We start from the raw sequence: 15,532 nt of genomic DNA, 5'->3' as shown, positions 1-15,532 counted from the left end.
GAAAAAGAATGAGTCCTGTTGCTTATCTATATGTATTCATTATTTTACTATTAAAAATATAAGAGGCAGATTGAAATAAATGAGATATTCTAGAAAACCTGTTCAAAAATTATTATTATTATTTTAAAAGGACAATTGAAATTATAACATCATTTTCAATAGTATTGTTATTGCAACCATCTACTATCCAAATACTGAATCTGTGAGGATCCCAAAACGTTTCATCTAAAGTCATGTATTCTCATAGCCGTCCCACTGGGGTTAAGCTGGTGCTCTCCTGTGAAACATCTCACTGCCCTCTGACTGTAAAAAACTAAATCACCTGCTGCTTCATTTGGCAGTGAAGATCAACGTCATTATAACATTTACACATCTTTTTGTTATGGGTGGAGTTTAAAGAATTAAGGGACGGCACTACAGGCTTTGTGCCAAAAGATTTTGCATTTAACATCTGTTCGGCACCGTGGGCTAGGACTTTATTCCTTGGAGCATTGGAGACTGAGAGATGATTTTGTAGAACTTTGTAATTTCACGGGGGGCATAAACAGGGTGAATGCACTCAATCTTCTTCCCCGGGTTGAGGAATCAAGAACTAGAGGACAGAGGTTTAAATTAAGGGGGGAATGATTCAATAGGAACTTGAAGGGCAAGTTACTTTTTTTTTTAAAGCACAGGATGGAATGTATGTGGAATGAACTGTCAGAGGCAGGTACAACTGTTTTTAAATGACAATTGGACCATACATGGATTGAAAAGGTTTACAGGAACGTGAGCCAAATGCAGGCAAATGGGTTCAGCACGGATGAACAATCCTGGTTGGTATGGACCAGAGGGACGAAGGTCATGTCTCCATGCTGTAAATTGCTCAGGAAATGAAGCAGCTCATGCCTGCTTACAGTAAGACGGAGGCAACATTCAGATATGGGTTGATAATTGTCAGCAAATTTTTACCCCAGAAGTGACAGACACTAACCATTTCCAACAGGAGAGTGTCTAACCTCTTACCTTGGACATTGAAGATTAATAAAATGCATTTGCTGGAGATACAAAGTTAAAGAAGATGATAATGAAGGTGTCACTCAATCTGTCAACATCAATATTCTGAAAGTCACCATTGACCAAAGACTCAACCAGACCAGAAAGGTACACACTGTGGCTGGAAGGGCAGGTGACAGGTCGAGTCCCCTTGGCCAAGTTACACACCTCCTGATAGCCCTCAGCCTTTCCTCAAACTGCTAGGCATGTCAGGAGGGTGATAGAACCCTCTCCATTTGCTCCAACAACATTCAAGAAACCTGTTATCACTCAGAATAAAGCAGTTGATAACATCCCTACTTTATCCACATTTTTCTCTCATGCATCTGAGCACTTTTTCTCTCCACCCCCGATATCCAGTTGGCTCCTACCACCTACAACTTGCAGCACTACCCAGACCCCTGACCTCTACCCCCAGAAAGAGAAAGAGAAATGGGAACACATTGTGTAACCTCCAGGCTCCCCCAAACCCAATGCCACCCCCCACCAAGTTGCAAACAATACTGACTTAGTAGTATAGATCATTGTTGGGTCTAAAGCCTACAACTACCTCCTCAACAGGTCCAGACAATCTAACAGAGGAATTCAATGGGTCAATCTGCAATTTGTTTGGGGACAGAATTGCTGATACTTATAGTTTTGAGGAGTGAGAGAGTTATGGCCAGTGTGAAGGGATGGGGAGGGGTGATTGGTGAACTGAGGGGGTGCAAGGGATGACAGGCCAATGGAGCCAGGTGGAGGAGGGTATGGCATGGATTTGAAAGGCAGAGGCAGGTGGATGATAGATGGAAACAGACAGATATAGAATTTTATTTTAAACTGAAGCAAGCAGCGGAAAAGTAGTGGATACAGCCCAATCCATCACAGAAGAAGCCCTCTCACCATTGAGCACGTGCAAGGAGCACTGCCACAAGAAAGCAGCATCCATCATCAAGGACCCCATCATCCAAGCTATGGTCTCTTCTCACTGACCATTTTAATACCTTTCAACCATCAGGCTCCCGAACCAGCGTAGATAACTTCATTCACCTCAACACCGAACTATTCCACAACCTAATAATAAATCTAATTCTGATAAGCAGTATTCACAAGTAAAACAGAACTTTCTATTTAGGGATACAGCAGCAGGCCTTTTCACCCCAACGAGCCCGAGCTGCCCAATTGTAACCAATTAACCCACTAACCCGTACATCTTCAGAATGTGGGAGGAAACCCACACGGTCATGGGGAGAGCGTAAAAAGTCTTTTCAGACTGGAGTGAGAATTGAACCTGGGCTGCAGGCGCTGTAATAGCACCATGCTAGCCGCTAAGCTACTGGGCCACTGTCATTATGCATAGATTTCACACTGATTCAGTCAGTCACTTTCTTACCTTTCCGTTCTTTGAAACAGCATCAACTTCAACCTCTCGGGCACCTTCAACAAATTTAGTGATGACAACGGGATGTTCCTGTGGGAAACAGAAGAGACGTGTTTGTGTGAGCAGCATCGAACCTTACCGTGTGTTCTCAAACAGTCAGCTGAGGACAGGAGTATCCCCTCTCCAGCGCCAGGCCCGTTCTCCAGCCCCTCAGCAATGAGCATCTCTAAAGCGTGAGCATCAGCAGAGCCAAGTCTCAATCGGGGTAGAGTGTCCAGCTCAGGAGAGTTGTGAAGCAACCAAGGAGGGCAGAGTCTCAGCTGAAGACTAATGGCAACTATTGGTTGTATAGTCATTTCATAGAAACATAGAAAAGAGGTGCAGTAGGAGGCCATTCGGCCCTTCGAGCCTGCACCGCCATTCAGTATGATCATGGCTGATCATCCAACTCAGAACACTGTACCTGCTTTCTCTCCATACCCCCAATCCCTTTAGCCATAATAGCCATATCTAACTTCCTCAAATATAGCCAAAGAACTGGCCTCAACTGTTTCCTGTGGCAGAGAATTCCACAGATTCACCACTCTCTGTGTGAAGAAGTTTTTCCTCATCTCGGTCCTAAAAGGCTTCCCCTTTATCCTTAAACTGTGACCCCTCATTCTGGACTTCCCCGACATCGGAAACAATCTTCCTGCATCTAGCCTGTCCAACCCCTTTAGAATTTTATACGTTTCAATAAGATCCCCCCCTCAATCTTCTAAATTCCAGTGAGTATAAGCCTAATCGATCCAGTCTTTCTTCATATGAAAGTCCTGCCATCCCAGGAATCAATCTGGTGAACCTTCTCTGTACTCCCTCTATGGCAAGAATGTCTTTCCTCAGATTAGGGGACCCAAACTGCACACAATATTCTAGGTGTAGTCTCACCAAGGCCTTGTACAACTGCAGTAGAACCTCCCTGCTCCCGTACTCGAATCCTCTTGCTATGAATGCCAACATACCATTTGCTTTTTTCACCGCCTGCTGTACCTGCATGCCCACCTTCAGTGACTGGTGTACAATGACACCCAGGTCTCATTGCACCTCCCCTTTTCCTAATCGGCCACCGTTCAGATAATAATCTATTTTCCTGTTCTTGCAACCAAAGTAGATAACCTCACATTTATCCACATTAAATTGCATCTGCCATGAATTTGCCCACTCACCTAACCTATCCAAGTCACCCTGCATCCTCTTAGCATCCTCCTCACAGCTAACACCGCCGCCCAGCTTTGTGTCATCCACAAACTTGGAGATGGTGCATTTAATTCCCTCGTCTAAATCATTAATATATATTGTAAACAACTGGGGTCCCAGCATTGAGCCTTGCGGTACCCCACTAGTCACTGCCTGCCATTCTGAAAAGGTCCCGTTTACTCCCACTCTTTGCTTCCTGTCTGCCAACCAATTCTCTACCCACATCAATACCATACCCCCAATACCATGAGCTTTAAGTTTGCACACAAATCTCCTGTGTGGGACCTTGTCAAAAGCCTTTTGGAAATCTAAATATACCACATCCACTGGCTCTCCCCTATCCACTCTACTAGTTACATCTTCAAAAAATTCTTTAAGATTCGTCAGACATGATTTTTCTTTCACAAATCCATGCTGACTTTTTCCGATGATTTCACCTCTTTCCAAACGTGCTGTTATCACATCTTTGATAACCGACTCTAGTATTTTCCCCACCACCGATGTCAGATGCTGAGGCTGGGAGCATAGTGGACAACTAGGGAGACTATCAGAGCTCTCAACAAGATCTGTATCAGTTTGAAAAATGAGTTGAAAAATGGCAGATGGAAATTAATGCAGACAAATGTAATATGTTGCACATTGGGAGGACAAACCAAGGTAGACTTACATGGTGAGTGGGAGGGCACCGAGGAGTGTGGCAGAACAGAAGGGTCTGCGAATACAATTACTTGAAAGTGATGTCACAGGTAGACAAGTTTGTAAAGAAAGCTTTTGGCCCACTGGCCTTCATAAATCATAGCAATAAGTACAGGAGTTGGGATGTTGTGTTGAAGTTGTATAAGACATTGGTCAGGCCTAATATGGAGTCTATCTAGGACAGGGCCTTGATCAGCAAGTCATCCACCACCATTCATAGCATATCCTCTATCACTGGCTGCAGATATGGAAGCTACAGAACTCACTAGTCAATGCCTATTGCATCTCCAAACACTTCTCCAAGGAGGAGCAGGGCAGAAGCACTTGGGAATATCATACTGACAGGTCCTCTCCAGGTAACACACTATCCAGTATTCTGGGCATTCCCACAACTCTCCTTTCTCCTGCATCTTTGTCTCCCAGGTACTGTTTGATTGCCTGGATTGTTTCCCTCCAACCGTCTTCCTGATAGCCTCTGTTTCCAGCAGTACTTAGATTCCCAGGCTTCCACAGGCGATGAGGAAGGTGCAGGTAGGTTGGAGTTTTAGCCATCTGCCTATATTTTGTGAGTCTCATTTTACAAAACAATTGCTGTAGACCTCCTCAGAACAAATCATTTCACAGAAAAAAATCACTTCTGTTACATTCTGGACACAAACAAGTGAAGCTGCAGGTTGTTCTTGCTGACTCATGGTAGCATCACGAAGAGCACAAGGAGGAGGAGAAGTGGGAGGGTCAGACCGAGAACAAGTACCTGAGACACACGGGCAGCCTCCGCCAGAAATCTGTTCATCTCACCGGCGTCGTGCGCCACATTCATTGCTGAGCCGCTGGAAGAAAACACAAATATCAACATCAACTGTCTCCACGTTGGCATTAGGGCTCTGAGAGACCAGTCCTGAGATCGTTCAGCAACTCCTCCCAATGTGCCCACATCTGGCACTAACACTCCTACCTAGCACTCCCTGATCATGGTCTATGCATAATTAGAAGTGGTTTAATAATAAGAAGAATAAGAATACTTTATTGATCCAGAGTGGGAAATTCTTTTGTTACAGCAGCAACATTTAAAAACACACTTAACAGTGTGCAGACTTAACTAATGATAAATACCGAATAATAATTTACCCATGTGCAATAATAATGTACTAAATAACAAAACAGACTATTGTACTATGATGCTTGGCACACATAGATTACCTGTTGTATATGCTTATTGCACTTGGTAGGAAAGATTTTCTTTAGCGATCCTTGTGACAGCAGAGCTGAACGAGTCTGTTGAAAAGGGTGCGCCGCTGCTTATTCAGTTGGTCATGGAGAGGACATGCCCGATTGTCCATAATGGATAACAGTTTGTTTAGTGACCTCCTCTCCACCACTACCTCAAAAGAGTCATGGTTGTAGCTAAGGTTGTAGCTTTTTTTGATGAGTTTACTTAGTTTTTTATTGCATCACCAGCACCGATGCTGCTCCCCCAACATAAAGCTGTAAAGAAGACTGCAGTCGCTACACAGACTGGTAAAAGATCTCCAACATCCTAGTGCACACATTAAAGGACCTCATCTGCCTTAGAAAATAGAGTCTGCTCATCCCCGTCTTGTAAACAGCCTTGGTGTTAGATTTCCAGTCAAGTCTGTTGTCAAGGTGAACACCCAAGTATTTGTACAGGGAGATAGTAGGAAACTTTGCCCTATAACTGAAGTATTTAATAGTAGAGGGCAGAGGTTTAAAGGGATCAAAGGAAGAATATAATCCGCAATCAGACCAAGGTTATACAGGGCAATGATAATATTTCCTGTTTACTTGTTTTAGTTCTTTATTTATAAACTGATGTTATGTAACAGGGATCTTCAAAGACTGTTCCCACCCCGAACATTCACTCTCCTCCATACTTCCAATGGGTAGCAGATAAAAACCTACCACCAGACTCAAGGACAGCTTCTACCCTGCTTTTATATGATATTGAACAGTCCCCTTGTACATTAACATTGACTCTTATCTCACGACCTACCTTGTTAGATTTCACACCGTATTATCTGCCTGTACTGCGCTTTCTTTGTAACTGTAACACTTTATTCTGCATTATGTTATTGCTTTCCCTTGTACTACCTCAATGTATGGATGACATGCAAACCAAGTTTTTCACTGTACATGTGAAAATAACAAACCGGTTACCATGGTCTAGGACAGCTGGACGTTTCTGCCCTTTAACACAGCCTGTCTGAAGCACACGCGCCAGAAGCAACATCTAGGACTTGAAAGCAATCTCAGATCCAGCGGATATCCATAGTTTTCCTACAAGCTCTCAGCATCTACTTAACATTTCAGGATGGAAATGGCTTAAACAAGGGGACATAAATTTAAGGTGATTGCAATAAAGTATAAGGAGGACGTCAGAGGTTTTTCCCCCACACACAGAGTGGTGGGTGCATAGAACACCCTGCCAGGGGTGGTCTTAGAGGCCAATACTCTTAGCTGGGCACATGGGTGATTGAAAAATGGAGGGTTACGCAGAAGGAAAGAGTTAGATTGATCTTCAAGTAGTTTAAAAAGTTGGCACAACATCATGGGCCGAAGGGCCTGTACTGTACTGTGGTGTTGTATGTTCATAAGTGTGTAATGCAATCCTTCAGTATTGACAATGGATGGAAATGCACATGAACCTATGTGTGCCTTTATTTTATCAATTTATACTGAGGAATCTCATTAATGTCCTGTGTAGCCAGACAGAGCTTAGCATGGATTTCATTGAAAACTTTTTAAAAATCTGTTTACACAGTAATTATCATTCAACAGCCTTGTTGCCTCCTTAAATAGCACCAAATTGGTCCTACACACTCAAGGACCTGAGTTTATTAACTCATGACTTCAAATTCATGAGATCAAAGCTGGATTTGACAAAGCCTGGGAAGTGTGGGTCTAAACCTCTAATTATTAATCTCTGCACTTGCACTGGGGCAATCTTCGTGATCTGTCCAATATCTTCTGTGCAGGGGAGAGGGGGGAGAAAAAAAAAGGGAAATAGAAGAAATGGAGCGCTTTTCAGATGGTACTATGACCATCCCATGACACACCAACACTCCAATGAATGAAAGTCATTTAGGAGAACAAGTCAGTCTTTGAGAAAAGGACAATTGGGTACAGGAGAGGAGTGTTGGAGAATGTGGGGTACCTGAAGAGGTGCAGAAAGTCCTTAGGAGTACAGAAAAAGTGAATGTATTCAGACTTTTCCCTGTAGTTAGGGAATCAAGAACTAGAAGGAATGGGTTTAAGGTGAAAAGGTGAAATATTTAAAACTTGTAATTTTTTTTAAACACACAGTTTGGTACAGGGATGGTATGAACTGCCAGAGGAAGTGGTTGAATCAGGTGCAATAACAGCTTGTAGAAGACAAGTTATTGAGAAGTTTTTTTTCCTTGTTTTCTTTATATCTGCTCAACTAGAACAGTAGGGATGACGTGCAGGATAGTGAAATGCTCCTCTTGCGTGAGGGAAGGCAGGGAGACCTCCGTGTCCCTGATGACTACAACTGCGAGAAATGCATCCAACTGCAGCTTCTAACAAACCGTGTTAAAGAGTTGGAGCAGGAATTGGATGAACTCCAGAACATTTAGGAGGCTGAGGGGGTGATAGATAGGACATAGAGAGAGGTAGTTACACCCAAGGTGCAGGAGACAGGAAGCTGGTTGACAGTCAGAAAGGAGAAAGAGGTTAAGGAGCCAGTTCAGAGTAGCCTGTGGCCATCCCCCTCAACAACAGGTATGTCACTTTGGATATTGTCAGAGGGATGACCTAACAGAGGAAAGTCTCAGGTTCTCTGGCACTGAAGCTACCTCTGTGACTCAGAAGGGAAAGGGGCAGAAGAGGCATGCTGTGGTGATAGGGGATTCATTAGTTAGGGAAATGGACAGGACGTTCTGTGGGTGAGAAAGAGATTCCCAGATGGTCTGTTGCCTTTCAGGTGCCAGGGTCCAGGATATCTCAGATGGAGTCCTCAGCATTCTTAAGTAGGAGGGTGAACAGCCAGAGGTCGTGGTCCTTGTAGGTACCAATGACACGGTGGGATGAGTGATGAAGTTCTGCAAAGGGAGCTCAGGGAGTGAGGTGCTAACTTAAAGGGCAGGACCTCCAGGGTTGTGCTCTCAGGATTGCTACCCATGTCGGTTGCTAGTGAGGCCAGAGCTAGGTAGATTATACAATTTAATATGTGGCTAAAGAGTTGCTGTAGAAGGGAGGGCAAAAGAGTTTTGGATCACTGGACTCTCTTCCAGGGAAGGTTTGCACCAGAACTGGAGGCAGACTAATATTCTAGTGGGAAGGTTTGTTAATGCTGCCCAGTGGGGTTTAAACTAGAGTTGCAGAGGGATGGGAACCAGAGTGGCAGAACAGTTAGTGGAGAGGTTGTGGAGGTAGATGTTGGTAGATGTTAGTTTGACCTCAAACTAAGTCAAAAGGTTGAGCAAGGTGCGACTAGTGCCCTGAGCTGCTTATATTTAAGTACAAGACGTATCATAAGAAAGGTAGATAATAGTACTGAAAATAGTTAGTCTGACCTCAGTGGTTGGGAAGATGTTGGAGTCAGTTATAAAGGATGAGGTCTCAGGGTACTTGGAGGCACATGATAAAATAGGCCGTAGTCAGCATGGTTTCCTCAAGGGAAAATCTTGTCTGAAAAATCTGTTGGATTTCTTTGAAGAGTAACAAGCAGGATAGACAAAGGAGAATCAGTCGATGTTGTGTACTTGGATTTTCAGTAAGCCTTTGACAAGGCTTTATTACTGGAATGTTACTTGGGTTTCAGCACCTAAGTTGCAGGGAAAGATTGAACAAGTTAGGTCTTTATTCTTTGGAGCGTAGAAGGTTGAGGGGGGAACTTGATAGAGGTATTTAAAAATTATAGATAGAGTTGACATGGATAGGCTTTTTCCATTGAGAGTAGGGGAGTTTCAAACAAGAGGACATGAGTTGAGAGTTAGGGAGCAAAAGTTTAGGGGAAAGACGAGGAGGAATTTCTTTACAGAGAGTGATAGCTGTGTGGAACGAGCTTCCAGTAGAAGTGGTAGAGGCAGGTTCGATATTGTCATTTAAGGTAAAATTGGATAGGTATATGGACAGGAAAGGAACGGAGGGTTATGGGCTGAGTGCGGGTCAGTGGGACTAAGTGAGAGTAAGCGTTCGGCACGGACTAGAAGGGCCGAGATGGCCTGTTTCCATGCTGTGATTGTTATATGGTTATAAGGTGCCACACATGAGGCTGCTTAACAAGCCATGAGCCCTTGGTAGTACAGGAAAGATTCTAGCATGGATAAGGCAGAGGCTGACTGGCAGGAAGCAAAGACTAGCAGTGTCCCATAGAGGTCTGTTGGACCAATTCTTTTTACATTATATGTCAGTGGTTTGGATGATGGAATAGAGGGCTTTATTGCAAGGTTTGCAGGCAATATGAAGAAAGATGGAGGGGAAGGTAGTTTTATGGAAGTAGAGAGGCTATAGAAGGACTTGGACAGATTAGGAGTATGGGCAAAGAAATGGCAGATGGAACACAGAGTTGGGAAGTGTACAATCATGCACCTTGGCAGAAGAAATTAAAGGGTTAACTATTTTCTAAATAGATAAAAAATACAAAAAAACTGAGGTGCAAAGGGACTTGGGAGTCCTTGTGCATAACTCCCTAAAAACTAATTTGCAGGTTGAGTCAGTGGTGAGGAAGGCAAATGCAATGTTAGTATTCATTTCAAGAGGACTAGAATATAAAATGTAATGCTGAGACTTTATAAAACACTGGTGAAGCCTCACTTGGAGTGGTGTGAGCAGGCTTGGGCCCCCTATCTCAGAAAGGATGTGCTGAGGCTTCAAATGAGGTTCACAAAAATGATTCCAGGATTGAATGAATTGTCATATGAAGAGGGTTTAATGGCTCTGGGCCTGTATTCAATGGAATTCAGAAAAATGAGGGGTTACCTCATTAAAACCTATTGAGTAGTAAAAGGCCTTGATAGAGAGGATGTGGAGAGGATGTTTTCTATGATGGGAGAATCTAAGACCAGAGGACACAGCCTCATTAAGAGAAGGGTCCTATTAGAAAGGAAATGAGGCAGAATTTATTTAGCTAGAGAGTGGTGAATCTGTGGAATTATTTGTCTCCGGCAGCAGTAGAGGCCAGGTCTTTATGTATATTTAAGGCAGAGTCTGATAGATTCTTGTCTGGTCAGAGCAAGAAGGGATGCAGGAAGAAGGCAGGAGATTAGGCTGAGAGGAAAACTGGATCAGTCACAATGGGCCAAACGGCCTTATATTTTATGATTTTATGTCTACAGTGGACAAGTACATGGGTAGGACAGGTAGACATGGGCTAAACATGGGCAATTCTTGCACAGATTCCGTACGTCATCTAAAACTGTGACAAACTTCTATAGATGCACAGTGTATCCTGACCAGGTGCATCACAGCTTATAGAAACACCGATGTGCTCGAATGGAAAACCCTACAAATAGCGGACACAGCCCAGTCCATCACAGGGATAGCCCTCCCCACCAGTGAGCACTTCTACAAGCAGCGCTGCCACAAGAAAGCAGCAAGGACCTCCACCATCCAGGCCGTGCTCTCTTCTCACTGCCATCATCGGGAAGAAGGTACAGGAGGTCTTAGGTCCCACACCACCAGGTTCAGGAAGTTAGTACATTACAACCATCAGGCTCCTGAACCAGCGTGGATAACTTCACTCATTCAATACTGAATTGATTCCACAGCCTGTGGACTCACTTTCAAGGACTCTACTACTCATGTTTTCAGTATTATTTATTTAATTATGTTTTACTATGATGATTATTATTATTGTATTTGTGTAGATTATCCTTTTCACATTGGTTATTTGCCAGTCTTTGATTAGAGTTTTTCACTGATTCTATTGCATTTATTTGTTCTACTGTGAATGCCTGCAAGAAAATATATCTCAGGTTAGAATATGGTAACACAGATGTACTTAGATAATAAATTTATTTTGAACTTTGAATTGGTACTATCTTACATAGGCATCTTGGTCAGCATGGATCAGATGAGCTTGTTTCCATACTGTATGACTTCACGACTAATGACAAGCAAGCATACTAAGAAACAACCTTTGCTGAATCGTTATTGCACACCAGAATTTAGATGTTTGGTTCCTTCCTTAAAATGAAGCTAATAGCTCCGTCATACACCAAGTGAAATCCTAAGCCCAGAAAGATCAGTTACTGTACCTTAGGACGTAAGATGGCCTCAGCAGGCAGGGGTATCCGACAGACTCCGCAAAGGACAGTGCGTCTTCCTGATGAAGAAAAGACGCCAGGTCAATAAAAAGATTACTTACCCACACCATGCATCCCTCGGGTATGGAGTTAAAGGGCAGGGCTCACCTCATCAGTAACAGGCGACTACAGATTCACTGGTAGGCTGCTTCAATCGACAGAGTGACATTAAAAAAGGAGGCAGAGAGATGACGGAGTCAAGAGTAGGGTCAGTGAGATTGGGGATTTGCAACTGGAGAGCAGCGAGATTAGGGTTTTGGGAATGTGGCAGCGATTAAGTAGAAGACAACAGAGATACAGGTTCAGCAACAGGGTTAGTGAGGTTAAAATTCGGGAATAGAGGCAGAGAGATTGGGGTTCAGAGAGGGTCACTGAGGTCAGTGGGAGGAGGGATAAACATGGCCATACGGTGGCTTAGTTGGTAAAACTACCGCCTCAAAGCTTCACCAATATGGATTCACTCCTGACCTCAGGTTGGTCTGCACGATACCCCTGCGACTGAGGGTTTTCACTGGATACCATGGTCACCTTCCACGTCCCAGTAACGTGTGGATAAGGTTAACTGGCCACTCAATTACCCTCTGTGTGGGGTAAATACAAAAATAATCGAAGGGAAGTTGATAGGCACGGGAGAGAGAAGGTGCAGGGATGCAGGAAGACAATAGGGGACTGGTGGGATTGCTGGCTGGGAGCTGAGTTACTGGATCAGGGATCAAGAGCAGGAGGGGCACTTTCCTCAGAGAGCCCGGCTCATGATTTTCCATCAGATGTTGTTGTGATTACTTACCAGGGTATGAGCGGCTGTCCACGAGGCCTGGGACACCTCGAGTTCATCAAGCACCGCAGAGAAAGCGGAGCGGTCCTCGGCCCGGTCAATCTGCTTTGGGTTGGTGCCCAGGATGTTCACACCATACTTGTACAAGGGGAGGGCCAGATTGTTTGGAATCTGCCCACCCACTGAAATAATGGACCCTTTGCAATCCTGAGAGAAAAACAAGTCACAATTCCAAAAGCTTAATAACCCACTGCTCAATACACTACAAACCAACACAACAGATTATTTAGGGCACATAGTCAATGAGAGACAGGACAACATGGGAGCTCCTGCAAGTTTCAGGGAAGGTTAAACTGATCTGTTCAAAATTAGCAACACACTGCCAGTGGGAACAGGTCTGTCACTATATATCACTGGTGGGGACAGAACTGTTGTATATAACACTGGGGAACATTACCTATGGGGATAGGTCTGTCCCTGTATAATGCTGGGGTACAGTACTGGTGGGGACGGGTCTGTCCCTGTATAATGCTGGGGTACAGTACTGGTGGGGACTGGTCAGTCACTGTGTAACACTGGGGTATGGTACTGGTGGGGATGGGTCTGTCACTGTATAACACTGGGGTACAGTACTGGTGGGGACGGGTCAGTCACTGTGTAACACTGGGGTACGGTACTGGTGGGGACGGGTCTGTCACTGTATAACACTGGGGTACAGTACTGGTGGGGATGGGTCTGTCACTGTATAACACTGGGGTACAGTACCAGTGGGGACGGGTCTGTCACTGTAACACTGGGGTACAGTACTGGTGGGGATGGGTCTGTCACTGTATAACACTGGGGTACAGTACCAGTGGGGATGAGTCTGTCACTGTAACACTGGGGTACAGTACTGGTGGGGATGGGTCTGTCACTGTGTCTAGTATAGTACTGGTGGAGATGGATCTGTTGCTGTATAACACCGGAGCCCAGTACTGATTGGGACTGATCTGTCACAGAGAATGTAGGGTTCAGGTGTGTAGAAGAAAGGAAATACCATGATCGGTGAGACTAAATGAAAATGCAGCCATTATTATCACATTAAGCTTCTGAATCTATAATACGTGCTTTGAATAGGAAAGCATTGGAGACATTTTCCATAGACCAGGATACACCAAAGGAGGAAGAAAAGTCAAGCCAACAAAAAGAGAAGTAGCCACTTGATACTGTCAGAAATACAAGAGTGAGCAATGTAAATTTGAAATATTCGATCCTTAGCCCAAAAGATGTGATGTCATTGTAACAGCGTAGGAGAACACTAAAAAGGCCAGTTAGTGACAGTGCTCTGAGTGAAGAGCTGTCTTACCTCTTGTTCATAGATGTCCAGGATTCTTTCCAGTGAGAGCTCCTCAAAGTAGAGCCTGTCACACTCATCAAAATCAGTGCTGACGGTTTCAGGATTGTGGTTTACGACCACCGTCTTCTTGCCGAGCTGCCGCAGGGTGCGGATGCTGGAGACGGCACACCAGTCAAATTCCACGCTGCTGCCTGGAAAACAAAAATCCAGATCCCTAGAAGGAGTCACTGGGCTGCAGGAAGCAGCACGCATGCCAAGATGGGTGTGATTCCGCGGGTTACCCTCATCGTTCTCCTCAGGTTCTGCTGGGATTTGATCCCGTGTCCCCCTGTCATGAGAGATGAAGCAGGACCTCCCCCCGCCCCCACTCCTCAGTATGCTGGGTGGAGAACCTACAATGCATTTCAAGGTTAAGGGATATCCCGGAAAACCAAGGAAAAGGATTATGCGGGGCAGGGATCCCAGAAACATTGTGCCGTACGTAGGCCCAGAGGATGTGGACTTCCTCTGAGTAGCAGACAGGTTCAGCACAGTGTCTGTTACCACTCCCCTCGGGGGCAGAGGGAACTCGGTGTTGCAACGCAGTGTTTTCTTCAGACACAACGTGTTATAAAGTACTGGAAACATTATTACAAACACGCTCTTGTTCTCACATGGAGACACGCACATTTTAAAATACACACACAGCACCGTACATATATGCAATGTGTTATTCTGAAATGTTTGAAATTAAAAGAAACTCAGGGGAAAAAAAGAGTCACAACAGCGTGGGAAGGGAAGAACCCAGAGTGAACAGTCCTTACTTAACGGGACACACAGCTCGCAGCTTGTCACATTAATGGCAGCAAGGAGGAACAGCAGAGGCAATATGGGCCATATTAATACTGAATGCATCAACCACTTCATGTGTAACAAATCACCTCACAGACTTCAATTAAGTTACCCAGAAAATTCTACTATTTGTGCTGAAGGGAAGACTGTAAGACCATAAGACATAGGAGCAGAATTAGGTCATTTGGCCTATCGAGACTTTTCCGCCATTTGATCATGGCTGAGTTTTCCTCTTAATCCCATTCTCCACCCTTAACCTTTGAAGCCCTTACTAATCAAGAAACAATCAACATCTGCCTTAAATACACCCAATGATTTGGCGTCCACAGTTGTTTGTGGCAATGAATGCCACAGATTCACCATCCTCTGGCTAAAAGAATTTCCCCTCATCTCTGTTCTAAAGGGACATCTTGTACTCTAAAGCTGTGCCCTCTAGTCCCAGATTCTACCACTCTATCTAGGCCTTGCAATATTCAGTAGGTTTCAATGAAATTGCCTCTCATTCTTCTAAACTCCAGCAAACACAGGCCCACGGCCATCAAATACTCCGTTTGGGTTAATCCTTTCATTACTGGGAATATTCTCGTAAACCTCCTCTGGACCCTCTCCAAAACTGCTCACAATCCTCCAAATGCCTTGCAAAGCCTCAGCATTACACCCTTACTTTTATAGTCTAATCTTCTAGAAATGATCACTAACATTGCATTTGCTTTCCTTACTACTGACCCCACCTGCAAGTTAACCTTCAGGGAATCCTGGAATCCTGCACCTGGATTCCTGATTCCCTTGCACCTCCAATGTCTGAATTTGCTCCCCATTTAGAAAATAGACCACGCCTTTATTTCTTCAACAAAAGTGCATAACCATACACTTCCCTACTCGTATTCCACCTGTCACTTCTCTGCACAATCTCTTAATCTGTCTAAATCTTTCAACAGGACTCCCTGCTTCCTCAACACTACCTGTGCTCTACTTAA

At 44.3% G+C, this 15,532-nt stretch overlaps 1 protein-coding gene across 1 annotated transcript in view; it reads right to left on the bottom strand.

Annotated features, from left to right (window-relative positions):
* cps1 (carbamoyl-phosphate synthase 1, mitochondrial) overlaps positions 1-15,532 on the bottom strand; it is a 171,062-nt gene that overhangs the window by 41,296 nt on the left and 114,234 nt on the right. Inside the window, exons 25-29 of the mRNA XM_059967443.1 lie at positions 13,734-13,915; positions 12,401-12,595; positions 11,566-11,633; positions 5,082-5,157; positions 2,408-2,485 (exon numbers count right to left, since the gene is read on the bottom strand). Of these exons, the coding sequence (XP_059823426.1) occupies positions 2,408-2,485; positions 5,082-5,157; positions 11,566-11,633; positions 12,401-12,595; positions 13,734-13,915 (599 nt within the window). The remainder of the gene's footprint in view (positions 1-2,407; positions 2,486-5,081; positions 5,158-11,565; positions 11,634-12,400; positions 12,596-13,733; positions 13,916-15,532) is intronic.

Source organism: Hypanus sabinus, chromosome 4, assembly GCF_030144855.1.
Source record: "Hypanus sabinus isolate sHypSab1 chromosome 4, sHypSab1.hap1, whole genome shotgun sequence".
Classification (NCBI taxonomy): Eukaryota; Metazoa; Chordata; class Chondrichthyes; order Myliobatiformes; family Dasyatidae; genus Hypanus; species Hypanus sabinus.
This window is presented reverse-complemented; position numbering and strand designations above follow the sequence as displayed.